Source organism: Telopea speciosissima, chromosome 5 (assembly GCF_018873765.1).
Source record: "Telopea speciosissima isolate NSW1024214 ecotype Mountain lineage chromosome 5, Tspe_v1, whole genome shotgun sequence".
NCBI lineage: Eukaryota > Viridiplantae > Streptophyta > Magnoliopsida > Proteales > Proteaceae > Telopea > Telopea speciosissima.
Window position 1 is genome coordinate 29,221,131 of NC_057920.1, and position 25,457 is coordinate 29,246,587.

Here is a 25,457-nt window from a genome sequence, read left to right on the forward strand (position 1 = left end):
ATGACGTGATGCCTAACTCTAATACCAAATGTTAAGTACTTGATCGATATGCCAAAACTCCAAAGCTGATGGAACGCGTTAAATCAAACCCTTTAATCAATCACATACTAGGTTAGCCCAATCTAACACCCATACATCGACCCCATTAGGCACATAACAATTAACCAATTGACATGCAGATGACAAGAAATTCCAGTTTCTCTATCTCTCTCTCTCTCGCAGTAAACGTACCATTTGTATGGTGCAGGAACCACATGCTGAAATCGTTAATTAGTTTGACACTACAAAAAAAATATCCACTATATATTTGATCAAGGGTTGCAGACCCAAATCTGTAAACATCTAACATCATTTATTCAAATAGACAGGAGAGAACAATTCAGAGGACTAAAAAGGGGGGAGAAGCTGGTTAAAACGATTTGAGGCGCTTCAATCTATAGATCATATACCCGACCTGCTAGAACATCAAAACCGCAGAGAAAAAGCATAGTGTTGGTAGGGAAAAGGTGGTAATAATTGAAAAACGTCTTCACAGAAAGATAGGTGCCATGACTAGTGTTATCGTTGCAAGCATCTTGATTAAAACATGAAGCGAAGGCCCAGCTGTATCTTTAAATGGATCTCCCACACTGCAGAAGGTGAGAAAAAAAAGTGTCAGTATACCTAAATGCAGAGAACAGTTATATGAAACTAAGAACCATTAGCACCCCTCCCCCACCCACCCAGCGGCAATTCGGTTAGTCACAATGCCTTGTTAACCACAATGGCTAAAAAAACTATGACTAGATAAGAGGGCTAGTCAACTTTCTGTTTCTCTGTTCGAAAAATGGTGAGAGCCAATTGATTAGCATCACAGCATTAACAAAGACAACAATGCATTACTATCAATCGGATAGGCACAGAAGAAAAATATCAAAACCTAAGAAATCACCAGGTGAAGAAAATCCAACAGTTGCATGAGACAGGAATTTGTCAAGTCCAATGGCCATAAGCAAACTACCAGGCTTCAAAAGCAAAAGCAACCACCTAGACATTTTCTTATTAAACTTACAAACGTCATTCATGAAATGCAGTCTCTAAATGACCCCTGTTCACAGGCAGTTCAAGTGGCATTGTTTCATTTCAAATTTTTCTCGGTCCCTATCCAAAAATATTTCTTTTTTTTCCTTTGACAAATAACTATTCCTTCAAATGAAAATGGATAAACTGGTTGCAGCAGTAATTATTGATTCATTTGAATAAAAAATAGATAAATTAGAATTAGCAGTAACTAACTGATATTTTGAAAGAAAAACAAATAAACCAGTAGTAGCAGAAACTTAACTAGTTTTTTGAAGGAAAAGCAAATAAAACAGTATCAGGCAATAACAACTTACGTATCACCAGTAATTGCAGCCTTGTGGCATTCACTCCCTTTGCCACCCAGAGCACCAGTCTCTATGAACTTCTTTGCATTATCCCAGGCACCACCGGCTGTATTCAGGAAGAGAGCCATAAGAATCCCAGACACAGTAGCAAACATCAACATGGCAGCCACAACTTTGGCTCCCAGTAAGGGATGTCCTGTGAAGTGCCCTAATATCCGGAACAGAAAACCTGCAAGACAAACACACAAACTATAAAGAATATGGGCCATATTGGGCACACAAAAAGAAATATAGACGGTAACCTAGCATGCAGAGCCTAAATTTGGTAAATAACCTAATAGTTTCATCAATCCAAATAACAGGAAACTTCTCATACGAGCAGTGACAATTGAAACTAGCAGGTAGAGGCCACAGAGGAGATCAGCCTTCCAAATATGCATCAGAGAAAGTGGTAAGATTATTCCACACGATGATTTGGAAAATTTGCAAATCGAAGGTTCAGAAGCCATCACAATATTGGCTTGGATTTGCTGTCATAATTTTTCCTCTTCCACTATGATGCCATCATTTATCATCACCATGATAAAGTAGCTCAGCTGGTAAGGTCGGTTTGCTAATTGCAGCACTGACCAGGGACCAAATCCCGATTTCACATTGGGGAGTGTTTGGGCGGGGCGGGGGGGGGGGGGGGGGGGGGGGAAGAAATGGGATGGGGAGGGGGTTTCCTTGTAAACGATTTGGAGTAAACAAATCAAAATAACAAAAAGTAAGACCACTGCCAACATAAACTATAGCAGTAACAACAATAATCATTATACTGGCATGTATGCATGATGAACCAAACTGACAAGAAGACTGCAGCAGACTCACCAACCACAATGGGTGATATAATTGCTAAAGCACCAGGCTTTATCATCTCCCGCAAAGATGCAGATGCCACAATGGCCACACAGCGACCATAATCTGGTTTCTCCTTATATTCCTGAGACATAAAAGTGATATCAATTTCAAGAGATATCAGAAGAGTTGGAATATAGATCACCCCCCTTCTCAAGACATTATATACAGAACAATGGAGAGCAATATTCTCCCCATAATACTCCCCTCTTCGAAGGGGGCAAAGTACTCACCATTATACCTGGACGCTCAATAAATTGTCTTCTGACTTCGTTAACAACCTCTTGAGCAGTTCGACCAACAGCTGAACAAGCCCATGCACTAAATAAGAATATAAGCATAGAGCCCAATAAGCCACCGACAAAAACTTCTGGAATTGCAATGTCAACCTGTAGATCAATCAACACTACAGAAATGAGAAAGAAATGGAACAGCACTAGGGACTAGAGGTATATGTTAATATGGGATTACAGAAATATCTGACCTCTCTGAAAGGAATTTGAGCAAATGCAGCAACTTCATCCATATAAGCACTGAAAAGAAGGAAAGATGCAAGTGCTGCAGATCCAATAGCAAATCCTTTGGTGGTAGCTTTTGTGGTGTTCCCAACAGCATCAAGAACATCAGTGATCTCCCGAACACTTTCAGGCTGTAAAATGTTTAAGATGACCAACGACAGACATTAAGAGAAGAAACCATCCTTTTTCAGATTAACTGAGAAGTTCAAAATGATTACTACCTGCTGACTCATTTCTACAATTCCACCTGCATTATCAGCTATAGGGCCAAACATATCCATGGTGAGAACATAAGCAGCAGTGCTGAGCATCCCCATCGTTGCTACTGCAGTCCCAAACAGACCACCAGTTGGATTTCCAGTTTCATCAATCAATCCGGAAGTTTGACCCAGCCAGAAAGCTGAGACAATAGCTACACTTATGACAAGAACTGGGAGAGCAGTTGATTCCAAACCCAAGCTAATGCCTGCAATTATGTTAGTCCCATGTCCTGTTGAACTTGAAAGCGCTAATGTGCGTACAGGCTCGTGCTTGTAGTCAGTATAATACTTCGTGATCCAGACAAAAGCGTAAGCAGTCATTATTCCAACCAAGCCACATAGGGCAAAGTTGAACCATGCAGAAGGTGCTTGTTCAGTATAAAGCATCCAACGAGTAGACTGGAAAATGTTAAAAGGAAATAAATTAAAATAAATTTGGAATATATACTAATATAAATGTCACAGGTATGAACCAGAACTAAGATATGTTAACAAGAATATATATATTCAACAGATGACGTATTACCGCCCCAAATGTTAGAACAGCCAAAAATATTGTGACAGAATATCCTTTCTGAAGAATCGCCATTGGATCCTCAATAAGCTTCACTCCAGAATCACGAGTACTTCTGACTGAAAGTATTCCAACTGACGATACAACCAGATCGAAAGAGTGTACTACAAGAGGAAACAGAATAAACCCAGATGGATCTGCAGGAAAGAAAACCATTATCATTCTTTGATACACATAAAAAGGGAAATAGATAAATATTGTTAAATGAAACCACCATCACTATAAAGGAAGGCTAAAACATCTACAGAATAAATCATGATACAAAATTTTTCAATTACAACCTAGAACATCCACAAAAAACCCAAAGAATATGTGCATCTTTAGTAAGCTTTTTCAGACTTCTGCTTCTTAGATTCAAGCCAGCTTCTAGTGATTATGGGGGTCAAAATGGGAGCAGATAAGCATCATAGTCTCTAGGAAGAGGTGGAGGCGTTTCTCCAGCTTCTAGAGATAAAGATTCCAAATGAGATTATCTCATTGGGCACGCCCTTTTTAATCCATAAGGTGGTTTCTGAGAATCCCTAGAAGCAGAAGCACCAAAATCCCATCCAACCATGCACCTCATCTGGAAGCAGTTTCTCATCCATAAGCTGCTTGCAAGAAGCATAGCCAAATATCCCCAATCATAAGACATGAAATTTTTTTCAAAAACCATAATTGTTATACTCTTCTCTTCACTTTTTTTCCTTTTCTTTTTCATTTTTTTTTTTTTTTTTTTTGTGGGGGGGGGGGGGGAGGGGGTGGGTGAGGGTGGAGGAATCAAAAACAGAGTATTTCTGTCTAAAAAAAAAAAAAAAAGATGTACAAGACAAAGAATACATAACTTCAGGACATTAAATCTTATAAATATTTATGATTTTGACATTAATATTATGAAATAAGTCCAATCCAAATTTGGAAATTTAATTTATGTGGATCTTTATAACAATTTAGGCACAAAGGAGGAGGAAAAATATATCTACAACCTAGCTAAAGTAAGGGAAAATAAGAATAGAGATTTCAACCATATTGGATGTGTTAGCATGTAACTAAATCTCGGTCAAAACTGACCAAAATCTTCGAGTTGTCTCAATTTCGGACCTGGTCAAAACGAAACCAAGGTAAGCCCAAGGTCGAAACCCAGTGTCGAAACTTCGATACGAGATTCGGCACATCAGGGTTTTGGGCATGACGGAAACCAGGTCTGAAACCGAGACCCCAGTCTTTGGTTAAAAGTGAAGATGATATAATGTATTAATAAATGAAGAAATCAAAGAGAGATGGAAAAACTATTTTTACAACCTACTAAATGAAAACATTACAAGTACTAGTGTTTTAAAGGTTCTAATATCCAAATTTGGAAATTTAATTTATGTGGATCTTTATAACAATTTAGGCACAAAGGAGGAGGAAAAATATATCTACAACCTAGCTAAAGTAAGGGAAAATAAGAATAGAGATTTCAACCATATTGGATGTGTTAGCATGTAACTAAATCTCGGTCAAAACTGACCAAAATCTTCGAGTTGTCTCAATTTCGGACCTGGTCAAAACGAAACCAAGGTAAGCCCAAGGTTGAAACCCAGTGTCGAAACTTCGATACGGGATTCGGCACATCAGGGTTTTGGGCATGACGGAAACCAGGTCTGAAACCGAGACCCCAGTCTTTGGTTAAAAGTGAAGATGATATAATGTATTAATAAATGAAGAAATCAAAGAGAGATGGAAAAACTATTTTTACAACCTACTAAATGAAAACATTACAAGTACTAGTGTTTTAAAGGTTCTAATAACCATCAAGAAACCACAAATTTTAGATATAAATGGAAAATTAGGATGTTTGAAGTAAAAGAAGCTTCGAAGAAGATGAAAATAGGTAAAGCAGTAAGTCAAGATGGAATCCTAGTAAAGGTGTGGAAGAGATTAGGAATTTGTGGAATAACTTGCCTAACTGAAAACACCAGATGAATGGAGAAGCATTGTGGTTCCAATTTATAAAAATAAAGGTGATGTTCAAAGTTGTAATAACTATAGAGGAATAAAACTTATGAGCCATACTATGAAGTTGTGGGAGAGAGTGATTGAAACCCACCTATTAAAAAAAAATTTAATATTTTGGGAATAATCAATTTGATTTTATGCCAAGAAGATCAACCACAAAAGCTACTTATTTGCTTTGGAGACTAAAGAAAAGATTTAGAGAATGTAAATAAGATCTCCATATGGTCTTCATTGACGTAGAAAAATCTTATGATAGTCTGTAGATAGTTATTGAAAGTTTTAGAGAAGAAAAGTGTTTCGAGTAAATACGGGACACAGTTAAAAATATATATAAACGTGAAGTGACTAGTATAAGAACTGTGGGGGACAGGGTAGGAAATTGCAATTACAATTGGATTACATCAATGATTAGCTGATCCAGCTCTAAGCTCATATTTGTTTGCACTAACCATAGATGAGCCGACTAGAGACAAGCAAGATCAGATCCCTTGGTGTATGATTTTTGCTGACGATATTGCTTTGGTTGGCAAGGATGAATGCAAAGTTGGAATTACGAAGATCAACCTTAGAATCAAAAGGTTTTATGAAAAGTAGAACAAAAAACATAGTACATAGTGTGTTTAGTAACTAATAGGATTAAAAATGGGGCGGTGAAAATTCCTTTCTTACCAGAATAATCAAGAGTAATGATTTTTTTAGTCTTAACCTCTAGATGAATATGTTAAATTGGAGAACAATACCTCTGACCAGATCACTGAAGCATTATAATACAAGAAATCTCACCTGTAACGTGAGATGCTGCTCTAACTTAAGACATAAAATTGATAAGATATACAGTACAAACACAATCTAGAATGTTAAACCATAAATTATTGCCGTAGTCAACAGATATGATTTTTTAGTTTCTAAAGAAATCAAATAAGACATTTGCCTTCAATTTTGCAACGCTGAGCCATTGTTCCTCCTAGAATCATGGCGCTGATTATTTCTGCTGCAATACTTTCAAAAAGATCAGCCCCCCGAGCAGCACAATCACCCACATTGTCTCCAACCTTCAACATGACAAGGAAATTATATCTAGTTAAAATACTTTCCCTAACTAAAGTTCTTAAAAAAAAAAAAAGTCTGGTAAGGTAAACGGTTGAAATTCTTCACACAATGCATGCATACACATTTGCATTTTCTCGCCAAATAAATGTTCACGCAGAAAAATTAGAAGCTGACAAAGTTCAGTTAACTCGGAATATCACTTTCTGCAGTTATCAATTTGAACCCATACAGATAGACATTAAGATAGGACCATCAAACAATTGATGCAATAAACAATGTAAAATATACACGTAGGTTAACTTCTTCGCTCTTAGATTCAACACCAAAGTTGTTTGTAGATCCATTTTATTGCTAGTAAATGCTGTTTTCTCCAACGTATGACCATCAAACCTGTTGGCTAGAGATCCTTTCTACAACAACAACAACAACCATAACCTTATCCCAACTAAATGGGGTCGGCTACATGGATCCGATAGAGGCTATGACAGTAAAAGAAATAAGAGAAGTAAAAGGAAGTAAAAGAAGAAGCATAGAAAATAGTAAAGGTAAAAGTCACAGCAATAGTCAAAGCAGCATCCCAAGAACATTCCCCTACAAGGGGTCGACTACACGGGTCCTTATCTTCCAAACAACTCTATCTGCGGTCATACTAGGATCGAGTCCTACCACATGCATATCCTTTCTTACCACTTCTCCAATAGTCATTTTAGGCCTGCCCCTACCTCTTTTAACTCCGTCAAACTGAATCTGGTCACTCTTCCTTACCGGTGCATCCAAAGGTCTCCATTGGACATGACCATTCCACCTCAAGCGGCTCTCACGAAGCTTGTCTTGGATTGGTACAACTCCCATTTGGTTCTAATACAATTATTCCTTACTCTTATCTCTTCTGGTCTTGCCACACATCCTCCTCAACATCCTTATCTCCGCTACACTCATCTTATCTATATTAATCTTCTTAACTGCCCAACATTCTGCTCTATAAGTCATGACTGGTCTTATTAATGTCCTGTAGAATTTCCCCTAAGCTTAACAAGCATGCGTAACAAGCATGCGTTTGTCGCATAACACTCCCGATGCACCTCTCCACTTCATCCATCCTACTTTAATTCTGTGGGAAACATCATCTTCTATATCACCCTCTTTGTTAATGGTTGACCCCAGGTATCTAAAGCATTCACTTTGTGGTAGCTCTCGCTCCTCAAGTTTCACCACTTCATCATTTATCTTGGTTTGACTGAAGTTACACATCATATACTCTGTCTTTGTTCTGCTTAGCTTAAAACCTCGTGATTCCAAGCTTGATCTCCATAACTCCAGCTTTGCATTAATCCCTTCCACTATCTCATCTATCAAAACAATATCATCAACAAAAAGCATACACCAAGGGACCTCATCTTGGATGTGTCTGGTTAAATCATCCATGATGAGTGCAAACAAAAAATGGGCTTAGCGCTGATCCTTGGTGTAATCCAATTGTAATAGGAAATTCACTACTTTGGCCCTCTGCAATTCTGACACTCGTCACTACACCTTCATACATGTCCTTGATTATATCCACATAGTTACTTGATCTCCTTCTCTTCCCTAGGACCTGCCAAATGAGCTCTCTAGGAACTCCTATCATAGGCCTTTTTTAGGTCGATAAAGATCATATGGAGATTCTTTTTGAAGGCTCTAAATATTTCCATAAGCCTCCTTAAAAGGTAAATAGCTTATGTCGTGGATCTCCCTGGAATCATAGTTATCAAGGCGTCGCCATGGCATCCAGGCGGTTTTAGAGGGTCTAGGAGGCGGTTGGACGCTTTAGTGTGTAACAAAAAGGCGAGCGCCTTGGGATGCCTTTTCTTCTGGGCGGTCGCCTTAGACCCTTTTTTTGGTTTACTTTTGTTTTTTAATTTTTTTTATGTTTTAATAAGATATTCTAATTGGAAATATCTCATTGGGGGTGTATTTTTAGTTCCATGCTCTGAGAAGCATGGAATCATAAGTAAAAAGTTAAAGCTTAAAATAAATAAAAAAACAAAACCTAAAAAGTAACTTATCAAATCGAATTCCTTCACATTCCAAAATCGAAAGAACAAAAAACGAAAGAGAAGAAGCGGCGCAGCTGCAACTTGGCGACCTTGAGACTTCCTTCGAGGCTTCCCCGAGTTCTCTCTTAGTCCTCGTCCTTCAACCCCTTTATTTCCAAGTTGCGACATCTCAATATCTCATTCTCAATCTCCAGAGAAAAGAAGCGGCGGCAGCGCGATCTGCCGGAGTTGAGGCTTGCAGCGCAACTTGAGAGTTGAGACTTCATCACTTCCCTCTCCGTCCTCAGTCCATCAAGGTTTCTAAAATCTGTGCCCTTCATTTCCGACATCTCATTCTCCATCTCCACCCCCACCGATTTCCGGCGACATCCCCTGCCTCCACCGGTAAGTATTGTAATTTTGTGCACTTATGCATTCTTTTTTTTTCTTCTTCTTCTAATATCCAAAGTCCAAACCCTTTTCTTCTAACCACATCTTTCTATTTCTTCCTTTTGCAGCGGAAACCAACTGTCTTCCTTTACTCCGGCAACAAATTCCGGCCAGCACTGTTGTGGTCAGTAAGTGTTTTGATTTTTTTTTTTTTTTTTATTTCAGTTCTTCTCTTTTGATTTCAGTTCTTCGTACTCCCTTTCTTCTGGTCTATTTTGTTAATGATTAAAGATAAGGTGTTGAATCTGCTATTTCGTTGCCCATATCTGTTCTGAATCTGCTGTTTCGTTGCCCATAATTTTTCTTTGAAAAGATAAGGTGCTCCTACACCTGACTTGTATATTTATTCCTTCAATCACCAGAAGCACCTTTTTGTTTCATCCATCCCTTCGGCCCTTCCTATTTCTATTGGCAATATCCTCTTTAATTTCCTCACACTGTGGATGATTGAACGAAATAAAGATTCTTGGGGCATCTCTTGGTCATTTATGCAGTTAATTTTCAGGATGCATGTGCAAATAGTTTGGATAAAAGTTCTAATGCTACTACAAACATGAAGGGAACAGATATTTTGTTCATAAATATACAAGTCAGCTGAAAAATTTTCTCCCCTTCTCCAACCATGCTTTCGGATGTCATATGATTCATATTTCTTAATTAAACCTTTTGCATAAAAAAGGTGCCAATGTTTGTGCTGTTGTAGTACTTCTAGTCTTCTATTAGAGTATTAGTTCTATATTTTTTATTTTTTTTCTATTTTCTATCATTGTAGACAACTAGACATCAGCTCTTTATACATGGCCAATGTTGATGGTAGTAGTGGGGCTGAAAATATAAGTACAGCGGGATCAGGGATTGATCCAAGCAAGGATCCAAAAAGGAAGGCTAAGTCTAATGATCCTGGGTGGAAGTATGGATACTGGCCTAATTTAGAAGACAAGAATTGTGTCAAGTATATCCTTTGTGGGGTGGATACTAAGGGAGGAATAAAAAGATTGAAGCAACACTTGGTTGGTGGCTATGGAGATGTAGCCAAGTGCACAAAGACAATTGCAGCAATTGCTACAGAGATGAGAGAAGCAATCTTGAAAAACAAGAAGAGGAGGATGGAAAATTTGGATGATTTGGATGTTGGTAGTGAAGATTTACTTGAAGAAGGGGGCGAAGGGGCTGAAGAAGGGCATGTAGAGTCGGATTTGGGGGGGGGGGCTCAAGCCGCTCAAGCCTTATTCCAAGCTCTGGAACAACTTCAAAAAAAAAAAAAGTTGTTATTTGGACCATAGTCAAACAACAAGTAAGGGGTCCCATGGATGCTCATGTCAAGAGGCGGACTCTTGAAGAGGTTGTTGCAGAAAGGCACGGTAAAGGTCCCCAACAAACTACAATGGAGAACCGTATGAGATCAGAGGAGGAAAGAGATAAACTTCGTTCTTACTTTACAAGGTGGGCTTATGAAAGCGGTGTTCCATTCAATGCCTTGAGGCTAAGGAGCTTTGAAGAGTTGGTTGAGGCAATTGGACAGTATGGGCCAGGTTTCAAGCCCCCTTCATTTCATGATTATAGGGTTCCTCTATTGAAGTATGAGAAGGAGAAAATTGATGAAATAAAAAAGAAACACACAATCTCTTGGAAGAAAGGGTGCACTCTCATATCTGATGGGTGGACAAACAAGAAAGGAAGGCACTTAATTAATTTTCTTGTCAACAGTACAGAGGGGACATTCTTTTTGGGGTCTGTGGATGCATAAAGTCAAATACAAGATGCGAAAATGTTATTTGAGCTCCTTGATAGTAAGATCGAGGAGATTGGAGAGGAGAATGCTGGAAGGTTATTAATGGAGAAAAGAAAGAAGTTGTATTGGACTCCATGTGCAACTCATTGCCTAGACCTTATGATGGGGGAGATAGGCAATATAAAAACATATAAGTTTGTGATATTGAAGGGGAGAAAAATTACTAGCTTCATCTATAGGCATACTAGCCTTCTTGAAGCTATGAGGGTACATACAAGAGGAGCAGACTTAGTGAAGGCTGGAGCAACCAGATTTGCATCTTCATTTTTAACACTTCAAAGCTTATTGAAACATAAGGATAATTTGAGGAAATTATTTCTTTCTGATTACTGGGACAATTCTAAGTTGTCACATACAAAGGCAGGGAAGCAAATTGTTGAAATAATTATTTCCACACCTTTCTGGAATGGTGTGCAAGATTGCTTGAGAGCATCATTGCCTCTTATTCAAGTATTGAGGATAGTAGATGGAGATGAGAAGCCTGCATTGCCTGAAGTATATATTGCAATGGAAGAGGCAAAGAAGAACATAAAATCAAATTTTAAGGGCATAGAAAGAAAATGGAAGAAGATCATAAAAATTATTGATAGGCGTTGGACAAGTCAGATGGAGCGACCAATATATTTGGTTGTATTTCTCCTCAATCCAAGCAAGTACTTTAGTGCAATTGAGAAGGAATCAGATGAATCTGTAGTCAACTCCTTGATGCATAAAGCAAATGATGCCTTTAATGATATTCTTACAAGGATGGTGCCTGATACAACCTTGCAAGACAAGATCAGTGCACAATCTGCTGCTTATATTGGAAGTAATGGAAGTTTTGCAAAGGCGATGGCAATTAGACAAAGGGACAAGTTGAATCCTAGTAAGTAATTTTCTTTTTAATTTATATTGTTTAGTTGTTTCACTTGTTTGTACTTTGTATTTTGCATGTTGATTTTAATTTAATCTATATTTTTTCTTATATATATATTTATAGTCGTTTGGTGGGAAAAACATGGAAGCTCTACACCTGAGCTTACAAAGCTTGCAAGGCACTTACTTGGCCTTTGTTGCTCATCCTCTGGTTGTGAGCGCAATTGGAGCATATTTGAGTTTGTGAGTAACTGAGTACTTTAGTACTAAGTTAATTTTATTTTTTATTTTTTATTTTTTGTGTAGTTTTATGAAAGAATGATTTAAGGAATAAAAGTGATATTTGTATATTGTTAATTGTTCTTCAGATTCACACCAAGAAGAGGAATAGGTTAGAGCATCAACGTTTAAATGATCTTGTCTACATCCAGTATAATCGCCATCTTCAAGTAAGGTTCCAAGAGAAAAGGGAACAATCCAAAAATTCTAATCCACTGGTGCTTGATGATCTAGATTGGAGTAGTGAGGGAGTGGATGATGAATTAGCGATGATACAATCCGTTGAGCATCTTCAGTTCATGGCACCATAATGACCATCAACTAGGGAGCGGCTCCTACTCTTATTCACGCGATAAGGTCGTGAGGAGTCTTGATGCGAACGAGTGTGAGTTGGAGCAAAGAATGTGCATGATGATGAAGATGTTGAGGATGATTTTGGTATACAAAGTAATGTTGTGGGCAATGACAGGAGGAAGAAGATGATTTGAATATACTTAATTGGGAGTAAAATTTGAAGTAATGAAGTACTTGTTAAACAATTTGTATTGGAATTTGGATGGTTTTTTTTAGACTTTTCTTCACTATAAGTATTTGAATGTTTAAGCTTTAATGATTACTTAATTTTGGCATTTTACTATTTTAGGTTATTTTATGTTTTCTTTTATTGAGTATTGATTGATAGGGTCACATGAGTAGAAATATAGTGGATGACCTTAGGGCCTACTGCCTAAGCACTCATTTTGGCATCATAGAGGTAAGTATAGCAATTTACCAACCCTTTATGCTTTATATTTAATAATTTATAATGTTGTTTCATACTTTCATATTTATATGCTATATTGCTATGATAATATGATGAACTTAGTTTGTTAATTTGTTTTTTTGGATGAATATCTTGCATTGGTTTGACTCTTTAATATTTATTTGGCAAAGAAGTAGAATTATATAATTTTTAATATGCTATTTGTGCCAAATAAAATAGTTATATAAAAAAAAGAACACTAGAACGCCTTGTTCGCCAAGGCGACGCCTTGCGGCCGCCCTATCGCCAAGGCACTTAGGAAGGCTCTCAAACGCCGTGGTCGCCTTGCCGCCTTGATAACTATGCCTGGTATAAAACCAAATTGGTTCTCCGATATATCAGTTTCTCTTCTTAAGTGTGCTTCAATGATTTCTTCCCAAAGGAAAAAAAATCCATAAAAACCTTTTCATTTACATAGAATAATATCAAATTACACCATAAGTATAAGGACACAACTTGACTAATCAAAATTCAAAAATCTAAAGAAAATGGACTTTTAGTTAACTCCAACATGTCTTTGACAGCTAATATAAATAGACTGCAGCTCTTCTGAAAAGAGACCTAACTACAGAAGATCATTAACCATTATCCCCTACTAACATATAAAGACACCTAACATTATCCGAAAAACCTTAAAACTCTTCTAACTAATGGACTAAGAAAGCTGGATCAGATGCCACAACTAGTCGGTTACATACAAAGGAACAGAATTACTTGTTGACTCTCTTAATTTTAAAGCAATTCAATTCGATCACATCACATATTAGTATTGCATTCCCAGAGCTTGAAAATTAATCTAATTGTGTTTAATGATAACTCAAGCCACACGAATCATTTGTACGTGTTAATTATACATACTTAAATGTACCGTGGGAACATGGAATTGTAACTCGATAGGGGGAATCTTCTCTCTATCAAGATTTGAGGTTATGAGTAGTATTAGAGGGCGGGCCTGGGTGCAACGGTAAGGTTGCTCCATTGTGACCAAGTGGTCACCGATTTGAGTCTGGAAACAGCCTCTCTGCGAAAGTAGGGGTAAGGCTGCGTGCATTATGACCCTCCCCAGACCCCGCAGTGGCAGGAGCCTCGTGCACTAGGAACGCCCTTTATTAGAGTTAGGTTTAGTCAGGTTAGTCATTAGTTGAGTTATTGTTTAATTCCAAGTCTGATTCCTATCACAAATAGGAGTCCTTTCTTGTATTCAGTTCTAATATAAATAAAGGCTTTGGAGGGCACTGCTAGTATCAATTTATGCTCTCTAGAAGGCCCCCATTCTCCCATCTCTTCTCCTTCTCTCGGTTCTCTGGTTTTATATCTAAGGTGTTATTACATGGTATCAGAGCAATGAAGAAGAAGAGCAAGAAGAAAATAAATAAATAATTCAGCTACTGATGCTTTATTTTGTAAACTACTGCTAATTACTCATACCTATTACTGCTAGTTACTACTCTACCGGTCAAAGAACGAGGTTTGTCACTTTTTTTTCCTTTTTCTGGTTCATGTTTCAGTGGGCTCTGTTTATTGCTTAAGGTTGAAGACGAAGGTATGTGGTTCTACTGCTGGTTGTTCCACTGGGTTCAACTGGGTTCGATCGTTCCACTGGGCTCTGTTAATGTTTTTCAATTGCTAGCTACTGGAGTCGATTGTTGAAGACAAGTAGTTGTAAGCTATGTTGATCACCGTCTCTATTCCAGCAAAGAGGTTGAGTTTGGGTTGCCTTGGGTAATATATCCCTTGGAGAAGAAAAGTATTGTTCGGCATAATGACAAGTATGCCCCTATCCACTATGAGTGGTCCTATTATTGAACTAGATTTACGTAATTACCCACTAGTCCTTTAGTTATTCGGTTTCCCATATTTATTATTCTTTTCCCCTTTTGCCCCTTACTACTTTATTCCCTTTCTGTCCATATTTTCACTTAACTTCCAGCTCTGCCCATACCTTTTGAACTTATTTACTCATTTGACCCTAAGCCCTTTATTTCTTCAAAAGGAATCCTATACTGTTCACCATATAGAATGCCATCTCTTTCTTATTGGGTTATGTACTTTGATTTAATAACGAGATTACCACCACCATTATACATTGACATAGTCAGGCCCTTGGGTGGGTCCACAGCAAAACCAAACAGGGTTTTCTAACCTAGGATTGCATGAATTATTTACAAATTTGCCATTGGGATTGCATATTGTCATATTATTGCTGAGGGTGGACCCTTGATCACATCAATTTGGGTTACAATTTCTTTTCAAGATTGGTATTGCATGGAGTGATGATTGTTATTATCGGAAATTATTGTTTGGTCGGATTTGCTTAAATTGGCAACTGTGAAGGGGAGATTGGAATTTATAGGGATCTTACTTGCATGGAGATTATTTCTACTGTGAAGGGGTGAATTGGAGATTATTTTATTGGGATCCTGTTGCAGCAACTCTTGATTATGGGATTTTTTGTGATGCTCATCCTTTGAGATGCCATTTATTGGTGTCATTATTTATCCACGAGTAATGCTACACATGAGGGGGAGATTGAAGATTATTATTCTCTTATATGTTCAAGTCATCAGCTCAAGACTATTTTTATCTGAAGATATTATTATTTATTTGTTTGTGTCCTCAACAACAATTTTATCTATGAAGATGGCATTCAGCAACAATTCATATTTATTTGCTCTACAACAACCTGATGTTGTTTGGTCTGCAGTAACCTACATTGCCTATCTGGTCAACAGTAACCTATACTGCCTATCTAATTATTTGGTCTACAACAACCTGATGTTGTCTGGTCTGCAATAACCTATACTGCCTATTTATTTATCATTGGAGGTTTTATCTGAGACCTCTATTTGGGGGCTCAATATCTGCCTTTGTTTGAGCAGATTACTATCTACTACCTCCTAATTATGATGTAGTTGTTGGATGCTGCATTTTTAATCTTTCTTGGAGAAGATTACTACTTACCACCTGCCTTCCTTGAGAAGTGCTTTTGATGTAGCTGTTTGATATTGCACTTTTATCTTTCTTTGAGAAGATGACTACCTACTACTGCCCTTCTTTGTGAAGTGTTTTTGATATTGTTGTTGCTGCTATGATATTATGGATTGCAGTCCATGTTCACTACAGCCTATTTTGTTCGTTGCTGATTAGATTTTTATTCGACATGAAGATTATTATCTACTGAAGTTGCTCATGATTGATGTGCTTGAGTTGATACTGCTACTTAAATTAAAGTTCTCCCTATGCTCACTAGCGTCTACCACTACTGTTTATTCTCAAGACTGACGTGGCTTTTAATATCTGTTCTTGTCACTCCAAGCTTGAGCCTTTGATATGTATACTCCAGTCTGAGAGGGAGTGTTAATTATATATACTTAAATGTACCGTGGGAACATGGAATTGTAACTCGATTGGGGGAATCTTCGCTCTATCGAGATTTGAGGTTATGAGTCATACTCTGATTCCTATTACAAATAGGAGTCCTTTCTTGTATTCAGTTATAACATAAATAAAGGTTTTTTTATGCTACTATCGATCTATGCTCTCTAGACAGTCCCCCTTTCTCCCATCTCTTCTCCTTCTCTCGGTCATAGTTCGAAAACTCATCTCGGAGGGCCATTTCAACCAGACTGAAATTTTCGAGTCACCAAAATTTTGCTGAAACATTGTATTTTTTTTTCTATGATTTCGGGGTGCAAAAGGCTGAAATGAGTGAAATTCCGAATCAAAATGACCGAAATAACCAAAATTTCGGCAAAATTAGTTTTTGAACTATGCTCTCAGTTCTCTGGTATTACATCTAAGGTACTGTCACAGTACGGATACTCCTGCATCACATAGAAATACTGGAGCTGATTTAGCTGACTCACTACACCTAACATTTGGGGGTTCTGATGGATCCCAAATTTTAAACAAATAAGCACTAAATAGCTATCCTCACTCGCACCTACACTATAGGATAATAATTAGGAATTGATCCCTTTGATGAACATCCCCTTCTCACTCACACCTACATTAGTCTAACTAGAGGGAAGATCATCATGCAAAGGAGTTCAATGCTCATATATCATAAACAGCAGTCGTGCTCATGGTTCTGAAGACCAGTCACCCATCCTTATCAGCCCATAATCATTGGCAAGGAGTGACTTGAACTATCATACGCAGTAGACAGGCCAGCTCAATAGTAATATCAGGTTTTTTCTCACTAAACCAGCTAATCCTTTGTTTGAATCGTCTGATCCATACTGATCTGAATTGCTATTGCCAGGGAAAGGTCCAGTAGTAATACTGATCTCTTTAGATCCTTAGTCCTTTTGCAGCCAACTTATTTGTTTAGTTTTTTTCCCCACCTCTTTCTCCAAGAATCCTTTTTATTTTACCAAGTCCTCTTTGTCAACAATCACCTATGGAAACAAAAACTGATGCCATTAAATGTGTTACAACCACTTAACCTAAAAGCTCAAGCTGTTAAGTAAGGTTAAAAACAATGTATATAAACACCCGTCCGCACAAGCAGGCCTGTATACACACGGGCCTACACGTGGCACAAAGTCACGAGGGGAGAAAGTGTCAAGGAACTCTCTTGCACTTCCCAAGGATCGAACACTGGACCTGCCTGCTCTGATACCATGTTACAACCACTTATCCTAAAAGCTCGAGCTGTTAAGGGCAACAATGATGTATAACTAAAGCTTGGTTAAAAGCAGCAAAATTTTTCAGTAAATAAGATTCAACCATAGAAGAGAAAAGTACCAGATCCGCAATGACAGCAGGATTTCGAGGATCGTCTTCAGGTATCCCCTGCTCTACTTTTCCAACAAGATCAGCTCCAACATCAGCCGCTTTCGTGTATATTCCTCCACCCAACTGAGCAAAAAGGGCAACAAATGATGCTCCAAAACCATAGCCCACCAGGAGAAGAGGCACTGGGAAATATGTACATAAAAGCCAAGCAACAAATCACGGAAAAAACAATTGGTTAGGAAATTGTAAGACTTCACATACTCGAGTACCTCATGTGAAGTAAACTCAACATGAAACATATGGTACACAAAACAACAACCAAACATTAAAATAAAACTATAGAATAATCTATATTTTATGGCACATTCCATTGCCAAATACGTCGACCTAAGTGTTTAATCACAAGGAAGTATATCCTTTTGTAGAGCAGGACATTAGTTTCTTGCTATCATAATGAATAATATTTATGTACGGGGACATGCTTTCCTCTTTCTGCTGTATATTTACCTCATAAGAAATAATACGGTCAATTGAGACCATCCCCCACATAAGTGGCCTCCTTCATCAAAGCAATCCTAGAACGTACACCTAAACGCATCCATATAAAAGGAGCGTCCCAGTGCACGAGGCTCCCGCTACCGCAGGGTCTGGGAGGGGCAAATGTCCGCAGCCTTACCCCCCACTTCACAGAGAAGGATGTTTCCAAGTTTTGAACCCACAACCAACAGGTTGCAAGCGCAACTTAACTGTTGCTCCAAGGCTCGCCCACTACCTAAATGCATCTATATAAGTTTATAATACTTTACTCTTCGGGAATCACGTAAGTGGAATTATAGTTATATTCCATCTTCAGGCCACACTAACACTTAGTTTTGGTAATGTGGGCATGCATGAGGGTGTTCAATACATGGGGGGTCAACCAGAAAACCCAAAAGACATTTCCTTATTACATAGATATCATACATAACATGTTTTGACCATATTGCACTGTTGCTGCTCCATGTAAAAAAAAAGTTAAAGGAACAAGAATCTGACAAAAACAGTTTTGACTAAACAATGGGAAGAGGTTTTCTAACTGGATTATCAGGATTTTTTCGCAGATTTGAGTCAAGAGGAAGGACGAATGGATGATATGGTGAATCCAGACAATCCATTTAATGGGGAATCCTTTGGATCCACCAAATGTCAACAGACAACTCAATAACATTCAATTTTCTACTCTTCTATTTAAAGAATCAATTATTTACTCAAAACCAAATTCTCAATCATAAATCAACTATATATTGAATCAAATATTACATAGATACCAGTAGAGATTTATATTAAAGACACCTATGATTTACTTAAAAAACACAATATAATACAATGTTCTTAAAATAGGCCCATTGTTTTTTTATATTAATACAATGATCTTGGGGACGTCAATAGGTTCTTGGAGATGTCAATGTTTAGCTTGAGTATTAGTGGTGAAAATATGAAGTCGCTAAGTATCTTGAAAAGAGTCCCAATGTAAGTTCTTGGAAATGTACAAGACATTAAGTCTAGGAGAAAACCCCCATGACAGTCTAGAACCCTCCCAACCTCTTTATAAAAAGAGTTGCCTATAAGCATTTGAGAAAAAAGAATTTTTAAATGAAATTGAGTTTGTACAATTCTTCTGAAAGAAAATAGAGTTGCAGTGAGATTTTGTTCCTGGTGAGCATAGATCTAAATCTCGTTGAGATCTTGGAAAACTCGAGCTGGTCAAAACGAGTATCTTACGAGATCTCAGTTTGACAATGTTTCGAAAATCTCGACCGAAATATCGGTGAGATTTCAGTACTTTTATACCGTCGCGCCAAAATGGTACAAGTACCTTATAAAGATGCACAAACTCGAACCATACTTGGAAATTTCGAAGTAAACTCGACAAAATCGTGGGCTTGGACCTAGAAAAAGGGGAAAAACCATGGTTCTTGATTTTTTTGCCACATCATCACTCAATACTATTGGGAACACTACTGGGGGTTACTGTGGAAGATTTGGCTACATTCAACTATTTCAGGTAAAGTTACTATTCCAAAAACTATTTTTTGAAAAAAAAAAATATAACAAATACTTGTTGTATCGGGGTAGATTTTTTATGTCAAATGCCGGAGGCCAATCTACGACCTCGCGGTGTTGAAATATTTTTTGGTTTATATATTTATTATTAGTTTAATGGTCAAAAATTTTGATTTTCCTAAAAATTAGGGTTAATATAAACTGGGGGCTAAATTATATATGTTAATCACCTTTGGCCATAGGAAAAGTGGTAAGGAAGGACATGCATAGCCTAGGTCTTGTTCCAACTTCCAAGTATGACTTCGAATAGGGCCTATTGGAGGGCAAGGATCCATGTAGCAGACCCATTTAGCTGAGTTTCTCCTGTCGTGCTGGATTGGGCTTCTTCCCTCTTACTATCTTTCATCTTTCATATTGCATCTTTCATTTGGCATTTTCCATTTCTCTTCTCTTTCCGCATCCTTTTTTTTTTGGTAGAACTTAGTTTTCCTTTGTTGTGTTTAGATCCATGTAGCCAACCCCATTAAGTTGGGATAAGGCTGAGTTTGTTGTTGTTTTTTTTTTTTTTTTTTTTTTAATCATTGTTGGCCGATATACAGCCTCACGGTGTAAAAAATTATTTTCAGCAAGTAAATAATTATTTTTAATTTCCAAAATTTTGAAAAATATTTTAAAAATTCAAATTGCAATGACCTTTCCAAAATTTATCAACAATTTCTTCTCCTACCCAGCCCACCAGCCGTACATGCATCTGTATGGATCTTATGAGAGGCTCAATGGCTGGTTCTTCACATTGCGGTGACCTACCTAGGATAGATTACATGCAATATGTAGATGAGAACATTTACAAGACAGTTGTGGAGGACTACTCTCGTTTCTTCTCGAACACTATGGCGTGGCATTCATATGTCATATGCAGACAGAGGACAATGCACATCGTCTCCATCAGACCATGAGTGGACTCGATCCAACATGTCACAGTTCATATCAGTAGACAATCACATACTCATAGTATTGTATTGTTGGGAGTTGGAAGTGGTAGACTAGGTGTCTGGCTTATATATTGTTCAATGTACTTGGGTTGGGTGTCTTATGTAATATGCATTGTTCACACTTCAGTGTACTTTGTAGTTTGTAGTAGAAACTTTAAGTTTTTACCTACTTCTTAAATAATCATTCGATATTATGTGTCTTTAATGTAATTCCAGATGGATGTCAATCCAACTAAAACCAGAACCAGAATCTGCTTGGGTATAATGCAATCGGTTAGGGCAGAATGGAGGATTAGATGAACTCGAGGGTTAGGGTTAATGGAGTTAGGGTTTGATGGTACGGATAGGAGAAGAAGGGTTAGGGATTGGGATGAAAGCTTACTTGTGTTGGATGGATCCTTGACCGAGAACAGATCCGAGTAACTAATCTTTGAACCTTCACACAATCGGCAAGATCAAACTTGACAAACTTGAATGCACTCGAAGGAGAGAAAACAGTGAACTAGTGAAGGCTATCTCGCCTCACCTTCACAACCTATCTCGGGACAGTGGAATGCATTAAAGCAATAATCTTCTTCATTAAATCGTGGGGGCTCAATGAAGCTCTTTACATTATATAGCCTTCAAGGTGGACATAAAATAAATCCTAACTATGACTAGGACTCAAAATAGAAATAGGAATGCCAACTAGGACTAGGACTCAAAATAGGAATGCTAACTAGGACTTGGGACTTCTAATTAGGATTCGATTTGCACTAGGAATCCTAATTAGATTACAACTCAATAAAAATAAAACATAGGACTTCTAATTAGGATTCAGATTTGCACTAGGAATCCTAATTAGATTACAACTCAATAAAAATAAAACAAATACTAAAAATCCCCACGATTGTTGCTAGTGTAGGATTCATCCCTACACCTACCCGATGGTTATTAGGCTGGTGTAGGAAGAATCCTACACTCGCGCTGGTTTTAGACAGCCGCTTACATCGCTTCATACAAGATACATAATTAACTTGTTTTACTTGCCAATTATGTCTCATAGCACTCAAACAATGTGGAGAATAGGCAATATTACATTAAGGGTTCGACGTATACTGCCAACCAAGGGTGCAAATCCAAAACACCAAATTGGGTTTTTACAATTTGAGGATTTGAATACGTTTATTAAGCCTAAAACAAGCTTCCCTTAAAGTTTCGGAGCCAACTATGGCCATTTGCCCACCGAAACATCATATCAAAAAAAAAATACACAAACTCAGCGAGATCTCGAGATCAGGTTGAGACGACCGAGTCTAGACGAATTTTTAAACTATGTTGGTGAGAGGCTGGGGTGGTTGGTGAGATACTAGCCTAGGTTTGTGGTGTGACTCTTCAAGTCATATCTTTCTTCTTCCATCTTAATTATTCTATTTTGTCCATGCAATATCAAGTAAGTTCTGAAGTTGTTCAATTGTTTTATCATTTATTTAAAGTTTAGTTGAAGATATACCCTACTCTCTTATTCAAATCTGAAGTTTCTGTTAAATCTGATCACGTTTGGGTGCTGAGATCTTATTATCTTGGACTGATTCTGAAGCTTATTATAAGGTTAGACCAGTCTCTATTACTTTGGAATTGGTATTTTAGGCCTATTATTAAAGCCCATGCAACTCCTGTAATGGCAGGATTATTCGAAGCAAACTTCAAGCATCAATTTTTTACTGCAACAGCTTGGCTTTGGTTCAGGGAAGGAAGTGCAAATTCAAGCGATCTCAGAAGGAATATGACTAGCAAGGTAAGTGGCCAAGAAAAATAGACTCGATTCAGGTCGACCATAAAAGCCCAAAAGATAATTCGAATTGGATTGATTATTCCTGCATAAGTTTCAGATGACAAGTTTTCTTTAGAAATGCTTGAGAATATCAGAAATGGAAGAGGATATTAGGACTCTCTCAGGAAGATGGGCGATCAAATGTGCCAGAGAGACATAATACAGGTTGTTGAGCAAATGCAACAAGACGGCTTCAATGGGAGGTAGTGTAATATCCCACCTCCTCCCCCCCCCCCCCCAAAAAAAAGAAAAAAAAGGAGAGAGAGAGATATATAGGTAGATAGAGTAAGGGAGGAGAAAAAGAAGGAAAGACAGATAGAGAAGAAATAGGAAAGATAAGAGAGGAGTTGTCCAAGTAGGAGGAAAAGTAGGACAGAAAAAGGAGGTAGGCTGTACAGTTTTAGAGAGAGAAATTAGGAGAGGTGTGTGTGATGCATAATTGTCAACGTGTCGCCTAGGCATCCAGGCGCCTTGGTCAACTTGGGCGCCTAGGCAGGCTCCTTGGACGCTTTGGTGGCCTAGTTGGTGCCGCCTTGATTTTGGACCCTCTCCAATGCCTTGGATCGCCTAGGCGTCGTGAGTCGTGACAACTATGGTGCGATGAATGTGCTAGTCTAGAAAGAAGAAATAAGAGAGAAGTTAGAGAGAAAGAAGGGGATAAAATAGAGGAAATGAAGAAAAAAAGAAAAGAACTAGTGAGATAGAGAGAGAGAGAGGGGGGGCAGCACGGTTAATAGAAAAAAAATGGGGGAAAGTGGAGAAATAATAGGAAAGAAGGGATAAGAGAGGAGAGGGAGACCGAGAGCGAGAGGAAAAGAGAAAGGGAAAAAAAGGAGAGAAATAGGAAGAAGGGGTAAAGGAGAGGAAGGAGGAGGAGAAAAATTAGGAGAATGAGAAAGAGGCTGCGGGAACTCTCCATTCGTTGGTGCGATTGGTGTTTGATCCAATCGACACCTTGCGGTGTGAAGCCTGAGCGGTTCTTTAAAGATCTACTTTCAAGTTCAAGAAGATTCAATTTTTATTCAAGCTCTACCATTAAACAAGCTGCTGCCAGTTTGAACCTGCAATTACAGTGAGTTTAAACTATTCCCAACCCCATTATTCTTCTCCTAATCCTCTACAGCCCCAACCCTAACTTTTCTCCATTTGTTTTTGAGTTTTCCAAAACTCTAAAACTCCCACAAACCAAACCAACCATCAGATTCTGCCCATACTTAGACCGAATCACTCTCACCCTAAGGAGAGTTCGATCCAAACCCGAGCCCAGACTAACCATCCTACACCCTAGAATCCCCCATATTCCTCTTTTCAAAAACCCAGAAAACCTAACTCTAACCTGCTGCCCAGTCAAGTTTACATACTTCCCTCCATCAAAACATCTCAGGACCTTCACTGTTAGACTCCCCTGCATCAACTTGACATAACCCACACATCAACCATAACCCTAATTTCACCAAAAACCTATTTTTGGCATGCCCGATTGGTGTTCATAACAGATCCTGATTGTTTGCCTCCTAGTTTGACTTTTGAAACCTAGGTCTACATTATATGACCTCGAATAGAGCTGATTGGAGGGTAAGGATCCATGTAGCCAACCCCATTTAGTTGGGATAAGGCTGAGCTGTTGTTGTATTTTTATTTTATTAAGTATGACGTGCAGAGGAATAAACCCAAGCAACTACACATTTTCAATAAGCTCATCTATTTTTAATAAGTGAAAGAAAAAAAGAAACTAAATGCGTATTAAGTAACTAAGAGATGGAACCAACTAAATTTGAAAACTTACAATCAGTGACCTTCAATGAACCCGGTGAATCCACCCCCAACCATACATAGAATGTGGCATAGAGAATTGCCACACCTATGACAGCCATACCAACAACAATAATGGCAGAGAAACCACCAGCACGAACAGCAACCTACATACAATATCTTCCATGAGAGAGAAAATCAGGAAGAATTTTTCAATCAACCAAATCTTAACAACCATATAGAGTAAAAAACCTGCAATGCCTCTCTTGCAGAACGTCTTGCAGCACTAGCAACTCGTACGTTTGCACGAACTGACACCCACATTCCAACATACCCAGCAATACCTGAACATAAAGCCCCAAGAAGAAAAGAAGCAACTGTAATACAAGCAGATGTGGACCTGCAACAACATGCCAGTACCATAAGTTCCTAACCAGGAGGAAAAGAAATAAAACATCTCTATCTGTTAATAAACTTAAGCAGAGAGAATAGCACACAGCACCTCCCAAGGCCAGATGATTCTTGTTGAGGTGTCATACTGCGAAACAAGTAAATGCCAAAAATTACTAGTGCTAGCAACAATGCCATCTTGGAGATGGTTCCATACTGAGTCCTGAAATAGCCTTCTGCTCCGTCCCGTATGGCATCTGATATCTAGAAAATGTACAAAATTCTTAGGTCAGGTGCACATAGAGTTTTGAAACAAAAACCAGGTGTTCAATTATTTTCATGTGATGCTTTAGAAGAATTACCAAAAAGAGTACTCAGACTAGCTACCTGATATAAGGTTAAAACCTAAAGAGATTCTTATTGTCACCCTCAAGGTGTCAAATCAGTTGTAACAATTTTTTTCCCTTTTAGTATGAGAATTATTTTTTTCAATGAGGATAATAGTGTCATTTCACATTTGTACTCGAAAAATGTGTATAGCAAAGAAACCTTTTGATAATGACATAATCAACTTTAATATCAAATTTGTCATTGACGACTGTATCCTCAGAAATTTCTTCCATCACGCTCTCGATCTCTCCACCTATTGAGACTTCGGTGCAATGTTGATCTCATCGGGTGATTCTTCCTGGTGGTCCTCAGTCAACTCAATTGCTTCTTCAACCACCTCTTCAATGGTAGCTCCGATAATAGGAACTGGTTTTTCCTTAACGTCGCATAGTGCTGGGATTACTGCAACAATGACCTTGACTTCAGGTTCTCTCACTGTGATAGGTCTCGCGACTTCCCGTAGAGGTGCTACATATGAATCCAAAAGTTGCGGCACTC

The 25,457-nt window shown here is 38.1% G+C and overlaps 1 protein-coding gene across 1 annotated transcript in view; it reads right to left on the reverse strand.

Moving 5' to 3' along the window:
- Positions 1-286: 286 nt before the first annotated feature.
- LOC122661378 (pyrophosphate-energized membrane proton pump 2) overlaps positions 287-25,457 on the reverse strand; it is a 40,211-nt gene continuing 15,040 nt past the window's right edge. Inside the window, exons 4-15 of the mRNA XM_043856757.1 lie at positions 24,682-24,833; positions 24,432-24,579; positions 24,214-24,346; positions 17,589-17,761; positions 6,528-6,648; positions 3,569-3,753; positions 3,004-3,441; positions 2,749-2,913; positions 2,498-2,653; positions 2,238-2,349; positions 1,377-1,596; positions 287-629 (exon numbers count right to left, since the gene is read on the reverse strand). Of these exons, the coding sequence (XP_043712692.1) occupies positions 530-629; positions 1,377-1,596; positions 2,238-2,349; positions 2,498-2,653; positions 2,749-2,913; positions 3,004-3,441; positions 3,569-3,753; positions 6,528-6,648; positions 17,589-17,761; positions 24,214-24,346; positions 24,432-24,579; positions 24,682-24,833 (2,103 nt within the window). The 3' untranslated portion in view covers positions 287-529. The remainder of the gene's footprint in view (positions 630-1,376; positions 1,597-2,237; positions 2,350-2,497; positions 2,654-2,748; positions 2,914-3,003; positions 3,442-3,568; positions 3,754-6,527; positions 6,649-17,588; positions 17,762-24,213; positions 24,347-24,431; positions 24,580-24,681; positions 24,834-25,457) is intronic.